The following is a 27614-nucleotide window of genomic DNA, read 5'->3' on the forward strand; positions in this document are numbered from 1 at the left end:
GCATGAGGACTCCTACTCTGCCCTCAAACAAGATGTTACCATCTCGCTCTCGCAACCCCAAAATCAAGAAATTTTCGAGAAGTGCCAAAGAACAAAAAAAGCTGGAAGAAAAACTTGAGCATGCTTGAATTTAAAAAAAAAACTGGAAGATATTTTTTATTTTAGACCTACAAAAATCAAGATTTACAGATTATCATTTTATACAGAAATAACTTTTTAAGCAAACGCACAGGATTCCATTAGAAAAGACAGATTTTAGGACACGATGAAATTCTGTGCATTTTTAGAGCACAAAACATAGCTGATCAGTTCATTTGTATCTTCAGATTACCAGACACAAAGTACAGGAGTTAAGTTTTGGAGGAGTCAAAAGTCAAATTGCAGATTTTCCACTGAGGGAGGGGAGAAGGAGGGGTGTCAGGGGCCCTAACTACAACCGACCCCCCACCTTGTCCAAGGGTCAAAAGTACTAAATATCCTCAGTATTTCCTCAGAGGCCTGCATCTGTGAGGGTAAAGTCCCAGGTCAGGACTAGGGTGGAGCCAGAGGAACCCAGGACTCAAAATTTAAGGTTCCAGACACTTCCTTCCTTATATTCTGCATGACTCTCAATGATTGCCTGCTTAAATTTGGGGCCACTGGTGCCTCTCTGGTCTCCATCCACTCCGAATAAGGTCAATTTCGCCTAAGAGCTCCTCCTCCCCCGCACCCCCCCCCCCCATATTTTGCAGTAGGTTATATCTCAAATATAAATTTGGCCATTCGATTTATGCAAATAAATATGTATTTTTTTACGGTCGTCCACAAATTGATGTAGAAATCTGTGACAGGACGCAGAAAACCAAAAGCTGCAGGCATTAATAGGGAGACCACAAATTAATCTCACCGGCAATAGGAAGAGACACATTTCTCGATAGAGCTGAGATTCCTAGCTTTTGCAAAAAGATTTTAGCCCCCCAAAGTGCGTTTATTACATAAGTGAAAAATGATTAAAGCTATGTCGCTGCAACACCCTGAAAGGGGACAGAGGAGGCATAAACTCGCAAGACAGTCATGAGGAGTAAAAAAGCAGCAACATCGGATCACTTGAAAGACAACACAAATTAAAACATAAGCCACTAAAAGGCCCGAACAAGGGACAGGAGGCGGGGTGACCCCAGGACTTCGGCGGGGTGCGCAGCCCGCTCCCAGCAGTCAGGAAGAAGGCGGGAAGCCGAGCCGAGCCCGGAGCCCAGCGGGCGGCCGCAGCCAGCAGGCGCGCCCCCGCCCCGGGCCGCCTCGTTCCCCGGCGGTCCGAGGAAGGCGAGCAGACGCGCCGGGGAGCGGGGCCCTGAGGCCCGCCGCAGCTCCCCAGATGGTAACCCACAGGTTCCGGGCAAGGCCCGGCTTTCCGCAAACAGAGCAGGAAGAGGAGCAGGGGCGACTGGGCGAGGAAAGCGACACGAACCCTACGTCCTGTCCCGACAGGGACGCCGGAGACCCCGCCATCATCTCCACGCTGCCGGCGCCTAAACTCGCGTCGCACCCGCCGCAGGAAGAGAGGCGGTGCCAGCGCGAAGGAGGAGCTGAGAAAGGGAGGGAGGTGGGTTAAAAAAAAAAAAATGCTTTTGAATGAAAAAACTTTATTTGGTGCCCGTACGAGAGACAAACAACGGCGCGCTCGGGGACGCGGAGATCTTCCGGGGACGAGGGCGGGGACAGCTGAGGGTGACGAGAGCAGCGGAATAAGGAAGCGGGCGGAGGCGGAAGCAAGCAGGGACCGGGAGGTCCCAGGCACTGGGGAGCGGAAAAGGTCGCGGCGACGCTGGTCACGTGGTCCGGCTGTCACGTGCAGCGGGCGGCTCACGCTCTGCGGGCCCGGAGTTCGGTGCGCCTGCGCAGTGCGGAAGCTGGGAGGGCCGCCCGAGCGGCAGAGCTGACTGCGGGAAGCGGGACCTGCGGCCGCACTCTTACTTGCTGCAGGGTCGCGTAAGCTTGCTCGCTTGGCACATCCCTCGTGTCTTCCGGCGGAGAGGTTAGTGCACTGCTTTTCCCTAGCTGGTTGTATGGTCCTGCACCGGGGCCCCAACCTTTGCACCCAGGCAACTCTGAATCGCTCGGGTCACAGGTTTCACCGGTACTGCTGCGGTGATCTTTGGTTGAGTTAGCTGGGAATGAAAAAAAGGACGCAATCCATAAACACTGAGCGAGCCCTTTTTTGAGCCAGTACATAGCGGTTACCGCAAAGATTTTTTTAAAATTGAGCTTAAGGAATTGGAAGGCATGCTCCCAAAGGTTAGAGCCACTTATCCGTTGAATCGCAGCTTGGATGATACGGTTTTCTTATTTGGTATTATTGTTCTTAAAAAGTATAAAATGTGCCAAGTAACTGAGTAGCTGCCTTGTATTTCATTCGGAAAATGTGAGTTGAATACCTACCGTATATTGGGCACTATGGTCACAGAAGACCATGAACGGAAGACCAGTCTTATCCTCAAAAAGCTTACATTCTAGAGGAGAGAAAGAGAAATCTATTCTTTTCTATGGTTTCTTCTTCAGCTTTGTCACTGTTGTTGTTGGGTTTTTTTTTTTTTTTCCTTTTTAAATCATCTCTGCACCCAATGTGGGGCTGGAAATCACAGCCCCGAGATCAAGCAGTTGTTCGCTTCTCGGACTGAGCCAGCCAGGCGCCCCAGCTTTGTCGCTGGTTAGTATCTATCTTACTGACTTGTCCCGTTTATGGCCTGTCACGTCCGATATAGTGTAAGATTCAAGACATAGGGATTTTCGTCTTTTATTTTCATGTGTATTACCAGCAAGTCGGGCATGTCAGGCGCGTGATAGGAACTCAGTTCATCTTTGTTGTATGAATTGACAAATTAGAAATACGAGGTCCGCAAGTGATGTTAAATGCAATGGAAAAATAAAAAGTGGAGGAAAATAGAGCTTAAGGAATTGGAAGGCATGCTCCCAAAGGTTAGAGAGAGTGGGTGTTGGTTGTGCATCTTAAATGAAGTGGTTGGGGAAGATTTCACTGGGTAGACTCTGTTGGAGCAAAGATCTGAAGGAGGTGAGGGAATGAGCCTTACAGAGTCCTAGGAAAAGAGCGTAACGAACTGTAAGTACAAAAAGCACAAAGATCCAAAGGACAGAGTGACTGGAGCAAACTGAGCAAGACATAGAGCTACAAGAGTTGTTACAGGTGATGAGATGAGAAGCCAGCACCAAATTTTGTGCAGGAAGAAAGATGTGATCCAACTTGCGTCTTCAAAGGATCACTTTGGTTGCTTCTGTAGGAGGCAAAGAACAGAAGCAGGGAGACCCATTAGGTAATCATGGGAAAGACAGCCACTTGGACCAGGGTGGTAGCAGTGTGGGTTGAGACCTGGTGCAAATAAAGCCAGTGGGATTTGCTGATAGATTGGGTATGGGGAATGAAGAGGCAAGACGGATTATAGGTATTTGCCTTTAACAGAGAAAGATAAGGGTGTGATTGCTGTTTTGTGAATGGGGAAGACTGTGGCAAGAATAGAATCTGAGGGAAGATTTTGGAAGTTCAGTTTTGAGCATGTTACATTTTTCACGTAGGGATAGATACCTGCTATTCATCGATGTGTAGATAACATCTAAGGAGCTGAGAATAGAGAAGAAAAATGGCCCAAATACTGAGCAGTGGTGCTTTCAATTGTTGATGGGATAGGAAAATACAGAGGAGAAAGAAGGTACCACCAGTGAGGTAGGAGGAAAGTGGCCAGTGTGGTATTCTAGAAGCCACTTGAGGAAGGTGCTTCCAAGAGGGTGGAGTGATCAACTAATCTGGTCTTGCTTGTAAGTCGGATACAATGAAGACTGAGAAGTGACCATTGGACTTAAAATAGGGAAGTCATTTGTGGCCTTAACAAGTGGGTTTTGGTAAAGTGGCAGGGATGAAAGCCTGATGGGAAGGGGCTCAAGAAACTCAGAGAACAGGAGTTAGAGACAGTAAATAAAGCTTTTAAAGGAATGGAACTCAAAGAAAGAGTAAATAGTATATGGAAGGGAAGAGTTGTTTTTATAAGATGAGAGAAATTAAATCACAGTCATCTACTAATAGGAATGTGCCGGAAAGATGGAAAAATAAATAGCACGAAATAGGAAAGAGTTTAACCTTTCCTGCTGCAGGCAGGAAGGGGTGAGACTTGGTGTGCCTGTGGAGGACCTGGTTCCAGATGGGACCAGCAGAAGGGAAGCCAGAATCCATGGGCACGGAATCAGTAGGCGGGCAGGCAGATCATGGTGAGAGCGTGTGGAAATTCTCTTCTGATTGTTTCTGTTTTGTCAATGAAAGAGGAAGCCAGGAGGCATTGGAGGCATAAGGAGAGGGCACAGAGTAGACTATGGTGGGGAAAGAGGTTAAGGTTGTTGAGCAGCAGGAAAGGTGCTCCTAAAGGAAGTGGTCTTGATTCTAGAGTGAGACCAGCTGGCATGGTTGGTTGGTTGGTTGGTTGGTTGGTTGGTTGCCTTTAGCCACGTTCAGATGCAGTACGGGCACAAATAAGGGGAAGTATATTTGATTCTGGTTGATGTTATGTCATGTGAGCCTGTGGATGAGCGAGGGATTCAAAGGATTTGAGGTATATGGGCGAGAGATGGTAGACCACGGAATATAGGCTGAGCATGGCAGAAGTGAAGTGAGTGGGCAGTGAGCGACAATGAAAGGGTGTCTGGATCATTGGACCGTTCGGTCCTATTGGGGATGAAGAATTGGGATTAAGAGGAGGAGTGAGCTTGAAAGACCAGACATGGGTGCCTGGGTGGCTCAGTTGTTAAGCATCTGACTTTGTCTCGGGTCATGATCTCTGTTCATGAGTTTGGGTCCCACGTTGAGTGAGCTCGAGCCTTGCTTCAGGTGAGCTTGAGCCCCGCTTCAGGTGAGCCCTGCCTCTCGCTTTCTTTCTTTCTCTTTCCCTCTCTCTCTCTCTCTCTCTCTCTCTCTGCCCTCGCTCACTTAGCCCTTCCCCTCAAAAAAAAACAAAACAAAAAAAAAAAAAGACCAGACATGATGTTTGGAGCAGAATGCTTGAAATTGAGAATATGCGGTTACAGTTACTGATAATGACATGTCTAGAGCAGGACTCTCCAATAGAAATACAGTGCAAGCCACATAACGGCATTCAAAGGTTTCTAGAGGTTTGGAAGGTAAAAATAAACAAGTGGCATCAATTTTAATTTACTTTATGTAACCTAATATATCCAAAAATAGCATTTCAACAACTTATCAGTGTAAAAATTAGGGAGATGTTTTACTTTTTTGTATTAAGTGTAAAACACAAAGTACAAAAAGCATTTAGTGTTATTGAAGCACATTTCAGGTGCTCAGTAACCATATGTGCTCCGTGGCTACTATGCCACCGGGAGCATGTGACCGTGGGAGGGAGCGATGCAGGAAGGGTGGAACGCAAGATCGGTCGGGGAACTCGGGCTGGGGAATTGGAAGAGCCGCGTCCACCACGGATCTGCACAAAACGTAACGCAGAGCTTTTTAGAGTCATTAACACTCTAACATACTTTCAACCTTTAGATTTAGTTTGTACAATTAAAATTTAACTTTACTGAGATGCGCCCCAGGTTTTCACAAAGCCTAAATTGTGTGTGTGTGTGTGTGTGTGTGTGTGTGTGTGTGTGTGTGAGAGAGAGAGAGAGAGAGAGACCTTAAATGCTACATCTGTCTTCCTCTGCAAAGATTCAGAGAAAACACGCTTCTTGTTTGTCTGGTAGCGTTTGCATTCTTTGTCCTAGTGCTTTGCGTAGCCTCTATAGGAAGGCAGTCTTTAGTTTCAAGGTAAGAATTTCCTCGAAGAGAATGGAAGGCTCTGTGTATACAAATTTCCGACATGTATTGTAATTAGGTTCTTCAACACCCACTGGTTGAGCCGGCAGGGAATAGTACTAATTAAAGGTCAAGTGTAGTAGCTCGTTGGACTAGAACTAAACACCCAGTTCCAGCTTTTGAGGTGTTTTGAAAACAGCAGCTTCTGCCCCCCTCGCTTCGCCGTGACTCACCCTTGTCCTCTTCCTCCTGGAGGTAGGTAGTAAATCGTAGTGGTTACCGTGTCGTCTTTGGAATTGGAAAAGCCTGGGTTGTAATTAGGTCTCAGCAAGGGTGTCTGCCTCTCGGCCTCAGCTTCTTCGTCTGTAAAATGCCTCCTGGGGTAATAGTGAGGTAAAGCGGAGGGCCTAGTGTGTAGAAAGTACCCAGTAAGGCCCTGGTCTCTCTCTGTTCCCGGTCTACCTTGTTACCGAACGTAGGTTTCTTAAACATACATCTGACTGTGTGAGTGTCACGTTGAGAAGCTGTGGCTTCTCCCTACCTGTAGACACTTTTGCATCACTGACTGGCCACTGGCTCCTTTTCAGTCCTAATCTGCAACTTACTCCTGCCTCCCCTCAAGTTGCACCTTGGTGGTCAAACAGTACTCTGTACCTAGAGTGTTTGATTTGATGATCCCTCTGCCCTTTTGAGACCCAGTTCAAATGTCACCTCTGTCAATATGTCCTACCCACCCTCACCTGAGATGCTCCCTTCTCTTGGCCCCATAGCAACTGGCACATAGCTCTGTTCGGAACTTAGTCACATTATTCTGTTTCCCCAGCTAGACTGTGAATTCTGAGATCAGTGATTCACTATTCTATCTCTAGCACCTAACATGCTATTTTTATAAAGAATTATTAGTATTGATTGCCTATTAATAGGCTTGCCTTTACAAAACAAATATTTTATGCTGTAAATAAGGTGGGGGGGGGGCGCCTGGGTGGCTCAGTCGGTTGAGCGTCCAGCTTCGGCTCAGGTCACGATCTCACAGTTTGTGGGTTCAAGCCTCGCGTTGGGCTCTGTGCTGACAGCTTAGAGCCTGGAGCCTGCTTCAAATTCTGTGTCTCCCTCTCTCTCTGCTCCTCCCCCGCTCATGCTCTGTCTCTCTCTCTCCTTCAAAAATAAATAAAAACATTTAAAAAAAATTTTTTTTAAATAAGGGGAGGGGATTATTTACATATGCAGTCTCTTTCTTTTGGAGCATGAACACGTGTCTCTCACATCCCTTACCCCCACTACCAGGCCGATCTCAACCTGAAAAGCCCTTTGCCATTCAAGAAGCAGCTGGAATCTTTCTGAGAACCTTTCCTGACTCTTCATGTAGAATTAGGGGAGCTCCTAGTGTGTTTCCTCCGCAGCTTGTACTGTAGCTCTTTCATAGAACCTAGGGCCTGTTCCACTGAGTTATAATGGGCAGCTGAAAATGCCTGTGTCCTCCAGACCATTAGCACCTGATGGCAGGAACTCTGTCCTTTCATGGCCCTAACTCATTGTTGATCTTATTGAATAAATTTTGAGTAAAGGAATTTAGAAGTATAGATTGTTTTTAATGGTTCAAATGCTAATGAAGTAAACGAAAAGATCCCATCACTCTATTTTTCTTTTTTAGGTCCTTGTCATGTCACTAGCTTTCTAGTGTTGTAATCTTCCAGAAAGAAGGCCAGAGGCTGATTAAAGGAAAGGTGGGGGGAGCACTTGCATTGACTTTTTTTAACCTTGTTCTTTTTCTACACTTAGGCTAAGGTGTATTTGTTTTGCAAATGTTTTTACAGAAATATGCTTATTGCCTAGGAAGATACTGTATATATTTGAAAACATTAAAACAAAAACAAAAAAGCCTTGAACCTCTAATTCTTTTTCTTTTAGCTTGGGATGTGGTAATGTCAGCCAGACTTTTCAGAGCCCTGGCCGGATCTCACTATATTTTATCAAAAGTGTATCAGTGCCAAAGACTTGCTCATCGAACGTTAAAACCGCTTAAGGAATTTGAGACTACAATATGCAGCACCATGACGAGAAGCCAGAACTTGGATTTATTCTTTCCTGAGACAGCAGCGGGTGATTTGAGTAAGTCCCAGGTCCTGGAAACAAGTCAGAAAATACCAAATACAAACATACTGTCTCCATTAAATGCTGCACATTGCCAGGGTGAAAAAGTGCACCTTCCGACCAGGAAATCGTTTAGTACTCACAGGAAAGTGACTCACAAACCAAATCTATTAGGTTCTAAGTGGTTTATAAAAATATTAGAGCGGCAGTACTCATCTATATCAACGGAAACAGTTGTTCCTAAACAAGACTTTCCGCAAATCAAGAGACCACTGAAAGCGTCGAGGACCAGGCAGCCATCCAGGACCAACCTTCCAGTTCTCTCTGTGAATGAGGTAAATGTGTGATGGTGCCTTGTGCGTACAATCCTTACTTGCACTGTAATCGAGTGCCCGCTGCGCCACAGCCTTGCTGTGAACATAAGAGATCTGGCAGCAAGGGCTTTGAAGTCTGATAGTAAAACCTGTGACATCCAAAGGGAATCAGCATCTTAATTTTAGGAATCGATAATACATAGAAAGAGGGGCACCTGGGTGGCTCAGTTGGTTAAGCATCTGACTCTTAATTTTAGCTCAGGTCTTGATCTTGAGGTCATGAGTTCAAGCTCCACGTTGGCCTCCACGCTGGGTGTGAAGGCTACTTAAATGATAATAATAATACATATAAAGGCAAAAATAGGCAATTAAATATAAAAGTATAATTTATGAAAAGATTAGTTATTGGCCTAAGGAAACTTTGAGAAAAAAGACTACTGTTAAGTCCAGTGTTGGAATGGTATTATAAAAAACACCCATTAAACAAAATCAAACTGTAGAAATTCTTCATCAAATTTAAAAACAAAAACAAAAAACAGGCGCCTGAGTAGCTCAGTAGTTGAGCGCCCAGCTTCAGCTTAGGACGTGTGATCTCACGGTTCGTGAGTTCGAGCCCCACATCAGGCCCGTGCTGTCAGTGTGGTGCTGGCTTCAGATCCTCTGTCCTCTCTCTGCCCCTCCTCCATTATGTATGTGCGTGGGCGCGCGCGCTCTCTCTCTCTCAAACATAAACATTTAAAAATAATTTTTTAACATTTTCAGTAGCTTTGCAGACAGGTAAGCATTCATTAACCTGTGGTAACTGTATGGGATGGGGTAGTGAAATGACAGAAAATGGGTATAGTCAGAAAACAGCGAGAGGTTTTTGCTTTTCTGGCCTTTAAGGGTTGAAGAGGGTGTTTTTATTCACTGTTAGGTGTTTGTGAGAATTTTTCAGATACAACTGCATTTCCCTTCTACATGATAAATACTATTTAAGGTTAAGATCAAGCCCTTTGCTGATTTTTATACCTTGTATAGTACCCAGAACTGTGTCTTCTATGTAACAAATACTTACTAAATTAGAAAGGAGAGAAGAGAGGCAAAGGGATCTTTCATGTCTCTGGTCATCAACGTTAAAAATGAGAATTGAGAATATTTAAAACAATCAGGCCTTCTGAATCTTTCAGAAAACAGGTTAGAATGTCAGTCTTAAAATCTTGATTCTGAGTAGACCCTGAGCATGTTTAATTTGGTGGGGGGGGGGGGGGTGTTGTTGTTGTTTTTACTGCATAGTTCACTTCCTTCAAAAAGGTCGATAGACCTTCACTACTGATCCTCAGGTTATGACATTAGGATTGATTCATGATTTTTACTTTGGATTCTAGCTTTGTTTGTTTGTACTTTACTTTTAGGTTTGTTTGTTTATTTTGAGAGAGAGCGTACAAGCGAGCAGAGGAGGGGCAGAGAGAGAGAATCCCAAGCAGGCCGGCATGGAGCCTGACACGGGGCTTGAACCTACAAACCATGAGATCATGACCTGAGCTGAAACCAAGCATCGGATGCTTAACCAACTGAGCCACCTAGGGGCCCCACAGGTCCTGATTTTTTAATTGTATTGTTTAGCTTTGTGATCATTTGGGAAATGCAGTATTTAAGTGACAGATGACATGAAGTGTAAAAACCTGAATTCATGGCAGGTCCAAGAAAGAGGAAGATCTGGGGGTCTGGGTGGCTCAGTCGGTTAAGCGTCCGACTTCGGCTCAGGTGACAATCTCACAGTTTGTGAGTTCGAGCCCTGCGTCGGGCTCTGTGCCCACAGCTCAGAGCCTGGAGCCTGCTTCGGATTGTGTGTCTCCCTCTCTCTCTGCCCCTCCCCCATTCTCGCCCTGTCTGTCTCTCAAAAATAAATGAATGTTAAAAAAAAAAATTAGAAAAAAAGAGGAAGATCTCCATTTTGTCTTTTGTAACACCTACCAGCACAGAGAACAGTCTTTTTTTTTTTTTCTTTTTAGAGTGTGAGCAGGGCAGAGAGGCAGAGGGAGAGAATCACAAGCAGGCTCCATGTTCAGTGCAGAACCCGACACAGGGCTTGATCCCACAACCCTGGGATCGTGACCTGAGCCAAAATCAAAAGCTGGATGTTCAACCAATTGAGCCACCCAGGTGCCCCAATAATCAAGTTTCTTAACGAAGAGGATGATATGGTCAGAGGTGTCACTTTTTTTTTTTTTTATAAGTTATTGGTTGTAAACTCTCAAAGAGACATTATTTCTTTGGGCTGTCCTTCAACTTGGAGGCAGTTTTCTTGAATTCGTTTTTTTTTTTTTTTTTTTGAGGATATTTTTTCTGCTTCCAGGAAAGGATTTGAAGCAGATCTTCAAAATTTAACATAGTTTTGAATGAGATAGTGAAAGTATTACATTTGAAATGGAGCAAACAATTGACATGAACAGAGAATTAACTGTTACCTGGTGTGAATAATCTAGGTGAACATTTAGTTCTGAGAAGCCCAATGGTTAAAGAAGGGAATCCTCCTGGGTTATACTTTTTTTGTTCTTTAACAGGGAAAAAACCATAAAAATGTTTTATGAGGAACTATGGTTTTCTATCACCAAATTTAAGGAGTCATATACGTGCTGGGTTCTTAGATACAAGATATTATGTAACATAATAGGCGTGACCTCAGATGCAGTTTTGCAAAAACAGAAGCAGCATGTGGTCTCTCTGAAGAGCACAGGGAAATAATAGAAAATCTTATGCTTCTAAAAGCATTTATTTTTTCTTTAGTAACCTCTACACCCAATGTGGGGCTCGGCCTCATGACCCTGAGATCAAGAGTGTGTGCTCTTCCCAGTAAGCCAGCCAGGCCCCCACCTTGGAACATCATTTCTGATGATCTTACTCTTCATGGGCGAACGCAGTCTTGAAGTGTGGCTAGGTCCTATATCCCCAGGGCCGAAGACTGGCTTTTATCTGCCCCACATGGAGGGCCACCCCATTTCCACATGGGTATCCTGGGGCTGGGGAGTCCCTAGTGGTGGGATAGCCCTTTCTCCCCCTCTGGACACAGACAGGAAGGACTCTGCTTTGCACCAGAGAGCAGGTGTGCTTTGTCTCATTCCCCCCACGTGCTCCTGACTCGCCCTCTTTCCTGTGCCACACAGCAAGCTCCCAGAATTGACTGAGTGAGGTTAGTCACTACCCGCTGTACTAGAATCAACTCTTTACCTGGTGTCATTTGCAGAGATCGAACGTACTAAGATTTCAGCCCACTTGCCGTTGGCTCGTAGTTTATCTTGGCAGCAACAGTGTTCCTTGTTGGTGTGTCTCATCTCAGGAAGAGGATGCGAGAGGATGACAGCCACTGCTCTGATCAGCATGGAGACGGGCACGTCCTTGTACTGCAGAGTTAACTAGTGGGTTGTTATTAATCGATGGGTTTTTTTGTTGTTTTTTGGGGGGTTTTTTAGCGAAATATAATAGAAAGCATCAGAATGCATTAATCGTGGTAGAAATGAATACTATTTCATGAAATTTTTGTGTCACGTATTGGTATATGTGCCCGCGTGCATCTGTGTACTGTGTGTACAGAAGGCTTTTTCCCCGTGGGATGGAGTCAAGAAACTTAAAAGCTAAAGCATTGTCCTGCTGACGTAAAACGTATCTGTGTTGTATAACTTTTATCTACGGTCTATACATAACAGGAAAACATGCATTTTTCTTTTCTATTTAGAGGCAACATTACAGTAATGCATTACTCTTCTTCAGTAGTAGAATGTGAATAAAAATAAGCTTTCTTTTTTAAGAAAAGTGTTCCATCAGAGCGTGTGATGCACTGAAGCAAGGATCGTATATAGATTTCTAGCCCCATCTGCTGGAACGTGTTTTCTGTGGCCAGCAAAACAAAACACATATTGAAACACTGTGGCTTTCTTGGCTTTCGGTTTTAGGTTTTTGTTTTTTTTAACATTTTAAAATAGAAAGGCCTACATTTAAGTGTTAAATCGATAAGTGAGGTTGGTTTGGCACATCTACGTAAGAACAAGTTGTTGATCCCTGTCCTAAAGCCTGAAATTTGTGCTCTCACTATATATATGATTCATTATAAAAATCCAGAAAAAGACGTATGAAAACGGAAGCTTCTCACAACATAACAGTATAATTAATACGGAAAAACCGGGACTACAACACACTCCGTGGGCCTCTTTCCCTTTACCAAATGGATTTCAGGGCAATCTTGAAACTTAAAGCAAAGGAAAAAAAAAAAAAAAAGAAACTTACAGCAAAGGATATAAACCTAAAAAAAGATTGATCCAGCAAATCAATCTGGAAAACTTTGTAAATCATTTATTAATGGAAGAAGCCATAACTTACAGAGAGAGTAAGTCCCAGAAGGCTTAAGGATACAGAAAGTAGTGTGGCAAGCCGTGTAACTTTATGTGATGCTGGCCAGAACTTGGAGCCAAACTAAACAGGAGACAGGGAAAGAAGGAAAGGTGACAATCTTCAGAAAGTCTGCAAAAATCCTTGGAATGGCTAAGTAAAAACAGATTGTGTTTAAAAATTTATTTATAATTTTTTGGAACTCAGAATGTATTTTCTCATGGAAGTAGTGACTGAATGCACTTGAGTGCACGATAGTATGTTTTTAGCACGGACGGGTCCGATCAGCAACGAATGATGGTGAGGCAGGCAGGGACCTAGCGGGTGGGAGGGGCTGCGTGGACTGGAGAACTGGGACCACCCCCTCAGCTTTAGTGAATAATATATTCATTAGTTGAATTATTTCTATTCCTAATTATATTCATTCCTAATTATATTCTATTCCTATTATATTCAATAGTTGATTATTGCCAGATCTTCTACTTGGTCAGATCTCGGTGGAAATCTGGCTTTTGTGTGAAACCTCAATTTGTTGTTGAGGATGAATTCAAATCTTAAAAGCACTATATGGTCAGGGTGCCTGGGAGACTCCGTTCAGTGTCTGACTTTGGGCTCATTTCATGACCTCATGGCTTGTGAGTTCGAGCCCTGCATCAGGCTCACTGATGTCAGCACAGAGCCGTCTTCAGATCCTCTGTCCCCACCTCCATCCCCCGCCCATCCCCCCCCCCCCCGCAACGCTTTCTCTCAAGAATGAATAAACATTAAAAAAAAAAAACACTGTATGGGTCAACTTTAAAAAAAACTTTTTTTTTTTTTAATGTTTATTCATTTTTGAGAGAGAGACAGAGTGTGAGTAGGGGAGGGTCAGAGAGAGAGGGAGACACAGAATCCAAAGCAGGCTCCAGGCTCCGAGCTGTCAGCACAGAGCCCAAGGCGGGGCTCGAACCCACGAACCGTGAGATCATGACCTGAGCCAAAGTCGGACGTTTAACCGACTGAGCCACCCAGGTGCCCCAAATATGGGTCAACTTTTGAGTTGGATAGTTCTCTGAGCTGCCAGTTTGCAATTCTGATTCTAGAACAGGTGGCTTCTGCCGTCTCCAGTACAGTTATGGGAAGATCCTCTACTGGAATAGTTCTTGGACTGAGGCCCCCTTATCTCCTCATCTTTTATCTTTTTTGTGCCTCCTCCTGCTCTTCTCGCTACAGCCCAAAGTGTGTCAGCTGTAGTAGTCACACAAGTAATTCTGACATCCAACCTAATATCCTGTGATTTTGCTTAGTGAGTTTCAGTAAATTTGTTGGGTCTCCTGCCAAACACAGCCTGCCCACTGTGGCCTTACCTGGTTCCTGTTGGCAGGATTCCTTTCTTTCTTGCAGCTTAATCTCCTGTCCTGTCAGCTCTTTCTAACTCCATGAAGCCTTAAAAGAACAGATAGTGTTAGCATTTCTAAGTCTTACGCACATAACTGATTTCCTGTACTGCAGTAACTATCTATACTCTGGCTGTGGATGCCTATGATTTGTGTATCAGCATGTGCTTACCTTCATAGTGACTCTGGGAACCCGCTGATCAGTTACCCATCTGTAAAAGGAGGGGTACGACATTTATCCTCACTTTCAACAATTTCTGCTTGTCTGACTTGCCTTTTTTTTTTTTTTTCCTAATTGCGATAAAATCATTTTGCTGATGAGTGGACATTTGGTTGATTTTAGGTTTTTCAGCTTGTGTGTTCCTTCGGGGCCTCTGTTTATTCCTCTGCTGCTTTAAAAAAATTTTTTTTAATGTTTATTCATTTTTGAGAAACAGACAGAGACAGAGCATGAGCCTGGGAAGGCAGAGAGAGAGGGAGACCCAGAATCCGAAGCAGGCTCCAGGCTCTGAGCTGTCAGCACAGAGCCTGACGCGGGGCTCGAACCCATGCACCATGAGATCATGACCTGGGCTGAAATCAGACACTCAGCTGAGTGAGCCACCCAGGTGCCCCTACTGCTTTTTAAATCACACATTAGAGTGGCACCTGGGTGGCTCAGTCAGTTAAGAGTCCGACTTTGGCTCAGGTCATGATCTCACGGTGCATGGGTTCGAGCCCCGCGTCAGGCTCTGTGCTGACCGCTCAGAGCCAGGAGCCTGCTTCGGATTCTGCGTCTCCCTCTCTCTGCCCCTCCCCTGCTCACACTCTGTGTCTCTCCCTCTCAAAAATAAACATTAAAAAAAAATTAACTCACACATTAGAATGGCATAATAGATTGAAGAAAAGGCAGGGCAGGCTTAAGCTGTTTCTTGAGTTTAGGGCCAGGAGTTAGGTAACAGAAGTGGGAGGAGGAAAGGAATTAATATACTACTTTTCTGAAATTTTGTACTAGGAGCATAACAGGAAGGGAGAGAGTTTAATGGTAACATGAGTAACATGAGTAACTCCTAAGAGTAAATTCTGATTCAGTGACTCCTAAGCCTCTCTTAACCAGCGGTGGTTCAGACACCATACGTATCAAATGGCCGTAGAATCACTCATGTTCTGATCAGAAATATAAAACTGTGAACATATGAAAATTCAGATGTAAATTACTTGATACACTTGTTCACCTCCCGTAAATTTTGATGGTTTAAACATACCTGTACACACGGTAAGAATAACTGTAATCTGTGATTCACCGTTTGTTTGTGCTAGCCGTGTTTCTGAGCACTTGACATTCATCAGCTTGTCTAAACGTCACAGCAGTCCTCTAAGTAGACATTTTGTCATTCTGATTTTCTTTTAACTTTTTTGTAATGTTCATTCATTTTTGAGAGACAGATGAGACAGAGCGTGTGTGGGGGAGGGGCAGAGAGAGGGAGACACAGAATCTGAAGCAGGCTCCAGGCCCTGAGCTGTCAGAACAGAGTCCGATGTGGGGCTTGAACTCACGGACTGTGAGATCATGACCTGAGCTGAAGTTGGATGCTTAATCTACTGAGCCACTCAGGCACACCTGTCATTCTGATTTAAAAAAAAAAAAAAAAAGTTATTCAAATTCTGTGAACTCTTTAAGGCCTGTGTCAATAGCATTTGAACTTTATTGACTTCATCCCCTAGTGAGGAATGTATTTTACCTAAGACATACATAGATACAAATTACAGAAAACTCGATAAAGTAACATTTACCCTTACTATGAATGACGTACTATAATGTTTTCTATTTTATTGAATTTAATTTTTTTAATTATTTTTTTAGCATTTATTAATTTTTGAGACAGAGAGAGACAGAGCATGAACAGGGGAGGGGCAGAGAGAGAGGGAGACACAGAATCTGAGACAGGCTCCAGGCTCTGAGCTGTCAGTACAGAGCCTGATGCGGGGCTCGAACTCACGGACTGTGAGATCATGACCTGAGCCGAAGTTGGACGCTTAACCGACTGAGCCACCCAGGTGCCCCTTTAATTTCTTTTTTTTTAAGCTGGTTTGGGCCAACCAGATCGGTAGCAGGATTCATGGATGGTTGTGGCTTACAGTTTGACAAAAGTGCTGTGCCATACTGCGCCCTGTGTGTGCACTGGGCAGACATAGGCCACTCAGATACACAGAATTTTTTGTTTAATACTAACCAGAGTAAAAAGTGCTGTACTTCATTTATAGATTTAAAGTAATCTCTGGGGGAGCCTGGGTGGCTCAGTGGGTTAAGTGTCTGACTCTTGGTTTCAGCTCAGGCCATGATCTTACGGTTCCTAAGTTCAAGCCCTGCATGGGGCTCCAAGCTGACAACGCAGAGCCTGCTTGGGATTCTCTCTCTCACCTTCTTTCTCTGCCCCTCCCCTGCTTGTGCTCTCGCTTGCTCTCTCTCAAAATAAATAAAAACTTTAAAAAAAACAACAATAATCTCTGCTGTAAAGGTTAGCAGCAAATTATCAAATGACCTTAAAATAATAATGTTTGTGAAAAAGTCACAGCAACTCAGGTTTGGAGAGACTGTAAATATCACGGCACCCAGGCCTATATGGTGCCTTAATCCTCTCTGTAACTTTGTTTTAGTCTGTATTTGCAACACTACCACCAGGGAGGGGGCAGTTCTGTTTTCTGGAGAGCCCACTCCACCTTTTTGATGGCTGGCGGAAGAAAGTCCTTTCACTGATTGGGCTGAACTCCATCTCCCTTTAGCTGCTTTTTCTTCACTCTCACCGTATGCCTTGTATGAACCTTTGAGACGTTTGACAAAAACTCTCGAGTGCTTGCTTTTGCAAAATGGAGTCCCCGAAGGCAATAGCCATCACAGACACTTCAACCTCTTGGTAACCCATGTCGTGCCGATCTTGCCGAAACAGGACCTGATGCACTGCACAGCGTTTGCAACTGCAGACGAGTATCATCTTGGAACTCTCTCTCAAGATCTGGCCTCCCACGGATATGTTGAAGTAACAAGCTTGCCTAGAGGTACATCTTGAACCCGGGCCAAATATGTTAAAATGTATCAGAAAATAGTTTTCCTGTGATACATCGTAAATATTCATTTGTTTACGCTCCATTTTCTATTTAAAGGATGTATCACAAAAAAATGATATTGAATCTCTTTATACAAATGACAAAGATAAGAAACTAAAATGTATTTACAGAGAACTTTTAGTTCTCAGAGTAAAATCAGTGTGATTTTTTAAGATTTACTTATAGGATCACTGTGACTTGGGATAATCAAAAGCCATGCACTTCATTTCTGTCACATAAAAAAGTTGTTTTATTCTTACAGAAAGGCCATACAATTGATAGAAATGTTAGGGAGAGCCTTTAAAGAAAAATTTACCAGTATAATTCAGTACTTTTAAACTAACAAAATTAGCTAAAAGAGGAATACAAATCATATTAAAAAAGAGAATCAAAATAAACTTAACAGAATTTTAGGATAGTATCCCGAAAGATTCTTGAAAAAAAAAATAGCCTGTTTTATAGTAAAAAATAACTAACTTAAAACACTCTAATGGAAGTTCATAAATTTACCACAAAGAAGCAATAATAGGTTGAAAACCTCCCTGCTACATAGAAGATTCTTCAAAGAGTCATTGACCCCATAAGAAACACTTGAAATGCCACCGTGCTCTTCTTTGGTGATCGGAACAGACTCTTTGTGCTGTTTGATGGCAGAAACAAACATAATTGGGGAAAACAGAGCTCTGTCCGGAGCCCCAAAGATAAAAAATTTTCCAGGTGTATTCTTGGCTGATCCCAGAAGCTGTCAGCAGGGTGACCTGTGCATTGCACTCTGGGGGACTTCTTGTCCCAGTCCTGTGCCCTGGGTCTTTTCCATTGCATTTATGTTGCTCTTGGCTACGTAGGTGAACTTTGCCCTCTGGAGGATATAGTGCTTAGGGATGTTAGAGCTGACCCAAAAAAGGTAGTCTGGATTTGGTCTTTAATCCGAACACCCCGTTCCCCAACCTCTACCAGGAGCTCTGAAGCTTTGTGGGTCCTAATTTTAAGTTAAGAAATTATATATAACTTTTTACATATTAGGAGTATACTTATTAATTGATACATTAAAATATGTTTATAACTTATGTTATAGAATATTTGTATACTTAGAAATATTAAGTGTACTAATATATACTTATTGATAACATGTATATTAACATATTTAATAATACGTACAAGATTAAAATACTTAGCTATAGGTGGCTACAGTGGTAGTTCTCATGGTTAACTCTGAACCCACATTTTGAAACGGTCATTATCTTTGTGTCTATACGTTTTCTGTTGTCCCACATTTCACATGATTTAAATCCATCAAAATGAGTACTTTGAGAATATTGAAATTATATTAATAACATATTTAAAGGAAGAGAATTTTGTAAACAATGTAATTCCTGAAACTTGGTTGTATTGAAACTAAGACTTCAATAATTATTAACTGGACTAATGATTACTGAGTGAAAATGGTTGTCAGTGAGTGGTTTTAAATAGTACTAATAATAGTGCCTCAGGTGTTTTGTAAAAGTAATTTTTTATGGTCTTTTCCTTTTCACATATTAAATATTTTCAGAAACCTAAAAAAGATGGGCAGAATGTTATAGAACAGTCAATGGCTTATGAAGGAATGATCATACGTACTTTATTAAAAGTTTCTAGGTGACTCATAAACCTTGGGTCACTTTATGGTGGTAGCTTTTCACTCATTTATTTTATATCACAGATGCAGCAAATATTTTGGTGATGGGTGTGGAACATTCTGCGAAAGAAGGTGATCCTGGAACAATATTCTTCTTCAGGTAAGACGAGAGAACAGCTCTACTGGGAGATGGGCTTGTGGTCAGACACTGGTCTTTAAACTTGAGGGTGTACCTCCTCCCTTAATAGTAAATGTGTTCAAAATTTACCTGTGATTTAAACTTCTCCTTTAATTGTTATTTCATCTAGGAGACTTTGTCAACTTTAGGAATTTTCTGGTGAAGTCTCTTATGAAACAGTTTTTTCATGGCTTGCCTTTATCTGTAAATCTAGATTTTTGTTCACTAAGAATACATAAAAGTACCTTGCCTTCCATTCATCTTCAGTGCCCCTTATCAGACTCATGCTACTACTCTGCTGTCTTTTCTTCTTTTTTCCTCCTTCTGTAGCTCTTTGGTTAAAGTTTTAGACCACCTTACCTCTCCAGAGACTTTAGCCTGGGACCCTGACTCACGTTATAGTTATTCATTTTATTTAAAGGGTTTTTTTTTTTCTTTTTTTTTAATATTTATTTATTTTTGAGACGGAGAGCATGAGTGGGGGAGGGGCAGAGAGAGAGAGAGGGAGACACAGAATCCGAAGCAGGCTCCAGACTCAGAGCTGTCAGCACAGAGCCTGACGTGGGGCTCAAACTCATGGGCCATGAGATTATGACCTGAGCTGAAGTCGGACACTCAACCGACTGAGCCACCCAGGCGCCGCTTAAAGGTTGTTTTAATACCAAATTGTCCAGAGTTGCTGAGTGAGAATGGTTATGATAATAGGAACTACTGAAAATAATTTCATATTATCCCCACAGCTCTTAAAGAAGGTCTGTTATTCTCATTTTGCAGCTGAGGAAACTGAGGGTGAGAGGGATTAAGGGAATTACCCACAGTCATGGGACTGTTCTGTGTAGAACGGAAACACAAGGAACATCGATAAGAACCCAAACTTTGATGAAATGTCTGTGATACCAGTCTTCGTAGTTGATAACTAGAGCTCCAGCTTGGTTCCTGTCAATGCCTTACCTTCCTTTTTTTTTTTTTTTTTTTTTTTTTTTTTTTTTTTTTTTTAATCTTTATTTTTGAGAGAGAGAGAGCATGTGAGCAGGGAGGAGCAGAGAGAGAGGGAGACACAGAATCCGAAGCAGGCTCCAGGCTCCGAGCTGTCAGCACAGAGCCCGATGTGGGGCTCAAACCCATGAACTGTGAGATCACGACCTGACCCGAAGTCAGACATTTAACCGACCGAGCCACCCAGGCGCCCCTTTACCTTCCTTTTTTATGTATGTTTAAGTAATCTCTACACCTATCATTCAGCTTGAACTTAACTCCGAGATCAAGAGTCGTGCATTCTACTGACTGAGCCAGCCAGGTGGCTGAACGTTACCTTCCTTTATTGAGTAACTTAGGAGATAATCAAGAGTTCAACATTTGGTCCAAGTAGAATAGCATCCCCTTTGACTCAGGTGAGGAATTTGGTTGTCTGAGGGCCTCTAGATCGGCACCATCCAGTGGAAATACAATGCAAGCCACAAATGCAAGCCCCGTATGTAATGATACATTTTCTAGTAGCCACATGTTTAAAAGGTGAAAAAAAAAGATTTACTTCTGAACACCGGTAACAATATATATTGTGCAAAATTAATTTTAATAATGTATTTTATTTAACCCAGCATGTCTACAATGCGGTCATTTCCGCATGTAATCAGTCAGTAATTAATGAGATTTTTACACTCTTCATACTAAGCCTTTGAAACCCAGTGTGTGTTGTACATTTCCAGCATCTCTCAGCGTGGACCGGGCACATTTCAAGTGCTCAGTAGCTCGCATGGCCTGAGACCGCACCGCAGAGCACAGCTCCAAAAGAGGGGCGCTCTTTCCAGCCCCTCTCATCTGCCTGGAGGGGCTGCTCTGAACTGCTAATGCTCTGGCTGTGGCTTAAGGGGCAATCGCATCCACCTTCTGTCCCCTCCACCGGCTGGTGGCCGCAGCTTGCTGCCCGGCCCCCTGCCTGCCATCTCACCCCACCGCCAGTCTGTGGGCAGGATCGTTTTTTCTCATCACTACACTCTCCTGCCAGAAATTCTGCGGAGCTTGACCAGACTCCTGTCATGGCACAGGATTGGCTCCTCCCTGCCTCTCCGACCTGATTGCCCAGTACTTGCCCACGTCCACAACCGCACTGCAGACAACTAGCTGTTTGTTCTGAGATGTTGCCCTGCTCCCTCACGCCTTCTCCCTGAGCCCAGGACGTTCCCTCGGCCGTATCGCCGCCTCTCGTTTGCTCCTTCGGCTAGCCCTGCTCGTCCGTGGGAACTGTGTCCTCCCGTGTACGTCTCAGCGCGTGCCCTGCGTACCTCTCAGGGCACTCACCACGTGGGACTGCAGCTGGAGGCCTGTCGGTCTTTTCTAAGTTGGGAGTTCCGTGAGGGTAGGAACCAGACCATACTCATCTTTGTATCCCAGATGCCAAGCCCAGACCCACACATAGGCTAAGCACTTCGCTTAAGAAATCCTTGAAGAATGAGGGGTGCCTGGATGGCTCAGTCGGCTGGGTGATTTCGGCTCAGGGCATGATCTCACAGTTCGTGGGATCAAGCCCCACATCGGGCTCTGGGCTGACGGCATGGAGCCTGCTTGGGATTCTCTCTTTCCTCTCTCTCTGCCCCTCTCCTGCTCATGCACACACATGCACGCTCTTTCAAAATAAACAAAAAAATATTTTCTTAAATTAAAAAAAAAAAAATGTTTGAAGAATGGTAGGAAGCCACCGTATTTTTACCTGCCTTTCAATTCCACCTTTCCTTCCTCCAGGAAGAAAAGAGCCATACCTTTCTCTCTCTCTCTCTCTTGCTCTCACTCTCGCTCTCTTTTTAGTTACTACCAAAAATAGCTGTGTGTCAGACTTCAGGAATCGAAACAAGTTAGACCTTAAATTCTTTCAAAGCCAGAACTAGGTCCAGAGGCCTCCTGTGGCTTCACTGTTGTCCAAGCACTGTAAGGATGGGTGGCATTATTCTGTGGGCGCTCTTAGCCATCTTTGGCTTTAATTTATATCAGTCTCTTCATTCCACAACTATTAAAAGCATGATCCTTTATTCTTTTCCTATAGCAGAATCTGCCTAATGAGAGCTAAGACGGGTCTCAAAAATTTCCTTATTCTGATTTCTGTACATCAGAATTGAACCAGGTATGGAACAGTTCAGATCCATGAAATTATATAGTATTACAATAAGAGTTATTTATTCTGCAAACCATGTGAGAAATCATGAATTTGGGGGAGCTCAGGTTGTATCAAAAGCTCAGTAATAGCTCTTTTGTTTTAGCAAATCATCTAGGGACCATAATGTCAAATAAGTAATCACATTTGTAAAAATTGCCTTTGGGATATATTCTAGAAGCTACCTAAGCATGGCTTTACATATGGCCTTAACGTATTCCACTGTTAATTGATTCTTTTATTCTTTTAAATCAGAGAAGGAGCTGCTGTGTTCTGGAATGTGAAAGACAAAACTGTAAGTATATATAAAGTATAAAAGTGTAAAAGTTTTTCTGAGAAAAAAATTGTTAATCAGCACTCAGTAATCTGAGCCACTGGAAGAGGAATTAACAGGAAATCCACAGCTTACGTGCTCTGCATTATGTGATTGATCCTAGCACGTTTGTCTTCTAAAATGATTATATTTTGGCTTATAAGTTTCCTCCGTTTTCCATCCTCTGGGCTTATAGTAATTTGTGAAGAATTAGAACAGCCTAGCTACAACGCAGACAGAAAGAAGTTAGTTACACTTTGTACATGATAATCTACAAAGTGAATCACAGTTCACTGGCATTTGACTGCACTGAAGTCTTACTTCACATCAAGTTTTCTAGAACTTTCTCACAGGAAACAATTTCTTCATTATCTCGATCACAGTTTGTTTACTATAACCTTCTTAGAGGTAGTTTGATAATACAGATCAAAGCTTCATATTTAACTCAACAAAGTTTTACATTTAGAATGTTATCCAGAGGAAGTAATTGCAGTTACGCATGATAAGTGATGTACAGAAATGTTCATCGGCGTACCGTTTACAGTAGCAAAGTGAGAAATAACCAAAGTACATAATGGTAGGAAGTTTGTCAGATACCTCCCTAGGTGATACTGCAGTTCTTAAAAATTATGTAGAAAAATATCTGTTCCTAGGAAATTGCCTAATTAAATTTAAGAAGCAGATTATAAAATATAACCATTATAATATCAGGGCTAGTTAAAAAAATATGCCTCATAAAATCCCACTTTTACTAAAAGGAAATACACCCCCACTACACACACACACACACACACACACACACACGGCGGTGGTAAGGTGGGGTTTCCTGAAGAAAAGGAAATATAAATGACTAATAAATATAAGAAAAATTGGCTGTTTGAAGTGGCAGAAATGTAAAAGGCTGGTAATACCCAGTATTTTTTAAGAATGCTCTGCTGAGGACACCTGGGTGGCTCAGTCGGTTAAGTATCCGACTCTTGATCTCAGCTCAGGTCTTGACCTCCGGATCATGAGTTTAAGTCCCACTTTGGGCTCTGTGCTGGGCGTGAAGCTTACTTCAAAAAAAAAAATGTTTTCTTAAATGTTTAGATTCTAAAATTGGAAAAACCGTTTTAGAGAGCAGTTTAGCAACATTTATCAAAATAGTAAGTGTACGTGTCTTTTGATCTAGCAATTCCTGAGGACATAACCCCATCAGACCACAAAGATACATAAGGATGGTGCATTTGCAACCTTGTAATAGTGTCTCAAGAGTAGGAATAATCTGTGGACGGACATTGAGGAAGGTTAAATAAATTGCGGTTTCTGCATTAAGGAGAGTAGCATTGAAAATGTTTACATGCATAGTATGATCTAATTTTATATTAAAAAAAACCACGTATTTTTAAAAGTCTGGAAGGATATGCAGCAAATTAGGGTTTTCTTTGGGGATTAAGAATTCAGGAGAGCGGAGAGAGATTATTACTTTATACCTTTATGTTGTTTAAATTTTTATAAGTATGGGACTTACACATTTTTAAAAAGATTTCACAGATACAAACCATAAAACTCGTGGTTTTCTTTGGGTTGTGGAACATGACAATTTTAATTTTCTTTATGCTAATGTGTTTTCTAAATGTGAAAACAAGTTAATATATTATTCCAATGAGTTTAATATCACAACAAATTTGCCTTTTCCTTAAAAACTAATCAGAAGAGCTTTGCACAGTGGCAGTGAGTGGCCAGTGAGGTTTATCCGAGGCATGATTATTGCTAATTAAAAACTAAACAGAAGAAATGTCACCAAACGTAATAACAAATGTTACAACCCTTAACACTATGACATAGTTCTGTACGGAGAGGATCAGGTATAATTTCAGGTTACTTACTTTTCATTTTCTTCTAGATGAAGCATGTGATGCAAGTCTTAGAAAAACATGAAATCCAGCCCTATGAAATCGCACTGGTGCACTGGGAGAATGAAGAGCTTAACTACATCAAAACAGAGTGAGCAACATTTTATCACGTTTACAAAAAGGGCACTTGGAATTACTAGACTGGAAGCAGTGGAGACAATAAACAACTTACACATTTGGAGACTCATTTTAAGAAAAAAAGTTACTGATACAGATACAAAGCCTAAACGATATAATAAATATTTGTAGGTAAACATAATTTTTTTAACTTGTCAGGCTACACGTAGTAGAGGGGTGCCGAGGTGGCCCAGTTGGTTAAGCGTCCGACTTCAGCTCAGGTCATGATCTCACGGTTCGTGGGTTCGAGCCCTGTGTCCGGCTTTGTGCTGTCAGCTCGGAGCCTGGAGCCTGCTTCGGATTCTGTGCCTTCTTCTCTGTCTGCTCCTCCCCTGCTTGTGCTCTGTCTCTCTGTCTCTCAAAAATAAATATTAAAAAAAAAACAAAAACAAGTGGATAGCATAACCTTCCTCAAAAGTACTATGCCTTCATCAGAATGAACCTATCAGGTTATTATAGTAAAGGTCCTCATGAGTAAGTCCATTTTTTTCCCTGCTCGTTTTGAGTTTGGACGAGGGTGTGAATTAAGAGAATTACTTATAGAAATGGGGGTGTCTGCAGGAAGTGTGGGCCTGACAGCATCCTCAGAGAAGATGAGTGGGTAGGCAACATACCAGCTGATTGTCCTGTCTCAGCAAGCAGGGAAAGATGAAAAGATGTCCGAACAGAGAGAAAAGGCTGTGTGAACAAGATTGAAAGGCCTGGAGTTACCTGTCTAGTGGAATATGGAGAAAGAATCCTGTGTATTAGAGGAAGCGATGAGAGCAGAGCTTTAGGAAAATTGGAAGAGACACCAGCAAGCCTTAGAAAGACCAGATGGGATCGGAGCTAAGTAATAATAGCTGGCAAAGGTGAACTACTCACCCTGTGCCCAGCACTGTTCTAAGTGCTTTCCACGCATCCTTTCATGTATCCTGACAAAAACCCTCCAAATGACGTTAACTAGTTTTCGGGACGAGGTTCAGAGATGTTTTGTCCTGCCCAAGGGCACCGGACCGGTGAGTGAGGGCCTGGGCCCAGAGTGGATGCACTTGAAAGTGAGGACGTGAACCTGAGAGACACAACAAATGAAGAACTAATAGAATTTTATTAATTTTATTTTATTTTATTTTTTTTTTTTTTTTAATTTTTTTAACCTTTATTGATTTTTTTGAGACAGAGAGAGCATGAACGGGGGAGGTTCAGAGAGAGATGGAGACACAGAATCTGAAATAGGCTCCAGACTCTGAGCTGTCAGCACAGAGCCAGTTGCGGGGCTTGAACTCACCAACTGTGAGATCATGACCTGAGCTGAAGTCAGACACGCAACCAACTGAGCCACCCAGGCGCCCTAGAATTTTATTAATTTGAGGGGTGCCTGGGTGACTCAGTCAGTTGCGTGTCCGACTTCAGCTCAGGTCATGATCTCAGGGTTCAAGAGTTCAGGCCCCACTTCGGGCCATCAGGCTCTATGCTGACGGCTCAGACCCTGGAGCCTGCTTTGGATTCCGTGTCTCCCTCTCTCTGCCCCTCCCCTACTCAAGCGCGTGCGCGTGTGTGTGCTCATGTGCTCTCTCTGAAATAAACATTAAAAAAATTTTCTTAAAGAATTGTATTAATTGTTATTATTAAGCACTTGGTCTTGTGGTTATGGTTCCCACGAACTTCCCTTCTGTGCTCTACTTCCCTATCAAACGGTTCCTTACTAGGCACCGACAGACATGTGTGCCCCTGTGCGCGCACACGCACACGTGTGCACAGGTATTACCTTACGGTCTGTGGAGGAGTGAAATCCCCAACTGGGATCTCTTTGGATCCCAGATTCCATAATTGGGTTTTGTCAATTAGTTGTTTCATGAGTCCTGCCAGTGATTCCAGCTCTTGGCTGCCTTGTGCGGTGCTGTGACATTGGCCAAGCTCCTTCATTAAAGCATCCTGTCGACTCTGCTTTCTTGTCTTTTCTTTCTCTCTCCACCTGAGCTTGTCAGCAGATTCTGCCTCGCTGCCCTCCCGTCCGGCCTCCTTGTCCACCGCTTTGTCCGTCTCTTGCCTCCCATCCTCTGTGATGGTTTACCCTCTTCTTTTCCTGTTTGCTTGTGACACGTATGTTCCCAAATTCACACCCTTTCGTCACTGCCCAGCCCCCCCAGAGTCCTCACATGTAACCTCAGTTTTTCACCGCTTCCCCATCTCCCTCGCCCTTCCCACCACGTCAGTGTGATTTTAGATCACAGTCTGTGTGTATGAGCAGCCTTTTATCAGTTAGCAATTTATTGTGATCATTGTATTCCCTTTCTACGAAATATCAAAACATGCTTGCTGATTTTTGCTCTGTGGACTTCATATAAATGAACCATTCTCCTATTGAACGTTAATTTTTTTTCCTAGTTTTTTACTGTTAAACATTTAACCATAAAAGTTTTTCGTACACAGATCTTCCTTTGCGTTTTTTTATTATTTCCTTAGGATAAATTCCTAGAAATGGAATTACTTGGATCAAAGGGTATAAGAACATTTATAAGACTCTTGGTATAAATTGCCAAAATGACCTCTAGAAAGAGTGTAAAGTGACTTTTTCAAAATAAAAAAATTGAAGAAGAAAGAATGCAAAAAATTAAAGTGCTTTTTAAGATTTATACCTTTTTTTTTTTTAATTTTCTTCTCACAGGGGACAGTCAAAACTTCATAGAGGGGAAATCAGGTTAAATTCGGAGCTAGATTTAGATGACGCCATTCTAGAGAAATTTGCTTTCTCAAATGCCCTTTGTCTTTCAGGTAAGTTATTGCTACTTATCCGAGAATATGTTGCATAGTTTTCATTTCATCAAAGGAAGCTTAACCATTTAGCAAGGATTTAGGCATGTTTCACAGAACACTCAGCAAAGCTTTAGCATTTCTTTTCCTTCCAAGAGAAAAGAACGTATAGTATACAGGGAACAGAGTATCTGCTGAAGCTACTCATTCTTTATTAATTCTTTCAATAAAGCTTGCCCTCTCCAAAAATATTTTTTGTAGTATTGTTTTTCCCTTTGTGTCCCTCTCTTCTTCTATGTGGTCGTTACTCTCAGGTTGTCTGTAATCCGGGCAGAGAAAGCCCGCTGTGACTGGGCGCAGGCCTCTGTAGAAAAGTGCACCCAGTTCCTCACGGGAGTGGGACAGAGAGCCACAGTGGCTCTCAGTTTTTTCTGGGAGATCCATGCACCTGAATAAAACTAGAAGTTCTCTGAGAGATTTGCAGCCATGCCTGGCATGGCCTGTCCACCGCCGTGGCTGGCTTGGCCTGTCCACCGCTCCCGGAGTCTTCCGGGACTCGTGAGCTTTACACACTGCCCCGAGAAGAGTAGGGGGCCCTCG

General features: G+C 42.9%; 2 protein-coding genes and 1 pseudogene across 6 annotated transcripts in view; 2 read left to right on the forward strand and 1 right to left on the reverse strand.

Annotated features, from left to right (window-relative positions):
* Window positions 1-1605, reverse strand: part of ARMT1 (acidic residue methyltransferase 1) — a 31372-nt gene extending 29767 nt beyond the window's left edge. For 3 of the 4 annotated variants that reach the window (XR_003419249.2, XR_008298263.1, XM_027056630.2), the window contains exon 1: window positions 1448-1605. Coding sequence is in view for 1 of the 4 variants with exons in the window: in XM_027056630.2 (XP_026912431.2) it covers window positions 1448-1491 (44 nt within the window). In the remaining 3 variants the exon portion in view is untranslated. The remainder of the gene's footprint in view (window positions 1-1447) is intronic. The other variant, XM_027056631.2, reaches the window with a different exon arrangement.
* A 198-nt stretch (window positions 1606-1803) lies between these two features.
* RMND1 (required for meiotic nuclear division 1 homolog) overlaps window positions 1804-27614 on the forward strand; it is a 43788-nt gene continuing 17977 nt past the window's right edge. Inside the window, exons 1-7 of one of the 2 annotated variants that reach the window (XM_015073687.3) lie at window positions 1804-2014; window positions 7697-8214; window positions 16862-16970; window positions 18718-18793; window positions 22212-22251; window positions 24155-24255; window positions 26929-27035. In XM_015073687.3, coding sequence (XP_014929173.1) covers window positions 7711-8214; window positions 16862-16970; window positions 18718-18793; window positions 22212-22251; window positions 24155-24255; window positions 26929-27035 — 937 coding nt within the window. In that variant the 5' untranslated portion in view covers window positions 1804-2014; window positions 7697-7710. The remainder of the gene's footprint in view (window positions 2015-7696; window positions 8215-16861; window positions 16971-18717; window positions 18794-22211; window positions 22252-24154; window positions 24256-26928; window positions 27036-27614) is intronic. The other variant, XM_015073685.3, reaches the window with a different exon arrangement.
* Window positions 23966-24090, forward strand: LOC128315802 (uncharacterized; annotated as a pseudogene).

Source organism: Acinonyx jubatus, chromosome B2, assembly GCF_027475565.1.
Source record: "Acinonyx jubatus isolate Ajub_Pintada_27869175 chromosome B2, VMU_Ajub_asm_v1.0, whole genome shotgun sequence".
NCBI classification, from domain to species: domain Eukaryota; kingdom Metazoa; phylum Chordata; class Mammalia; order Carnivora; family Felidae; genus Acinonyx; species Acinonyx jubatus.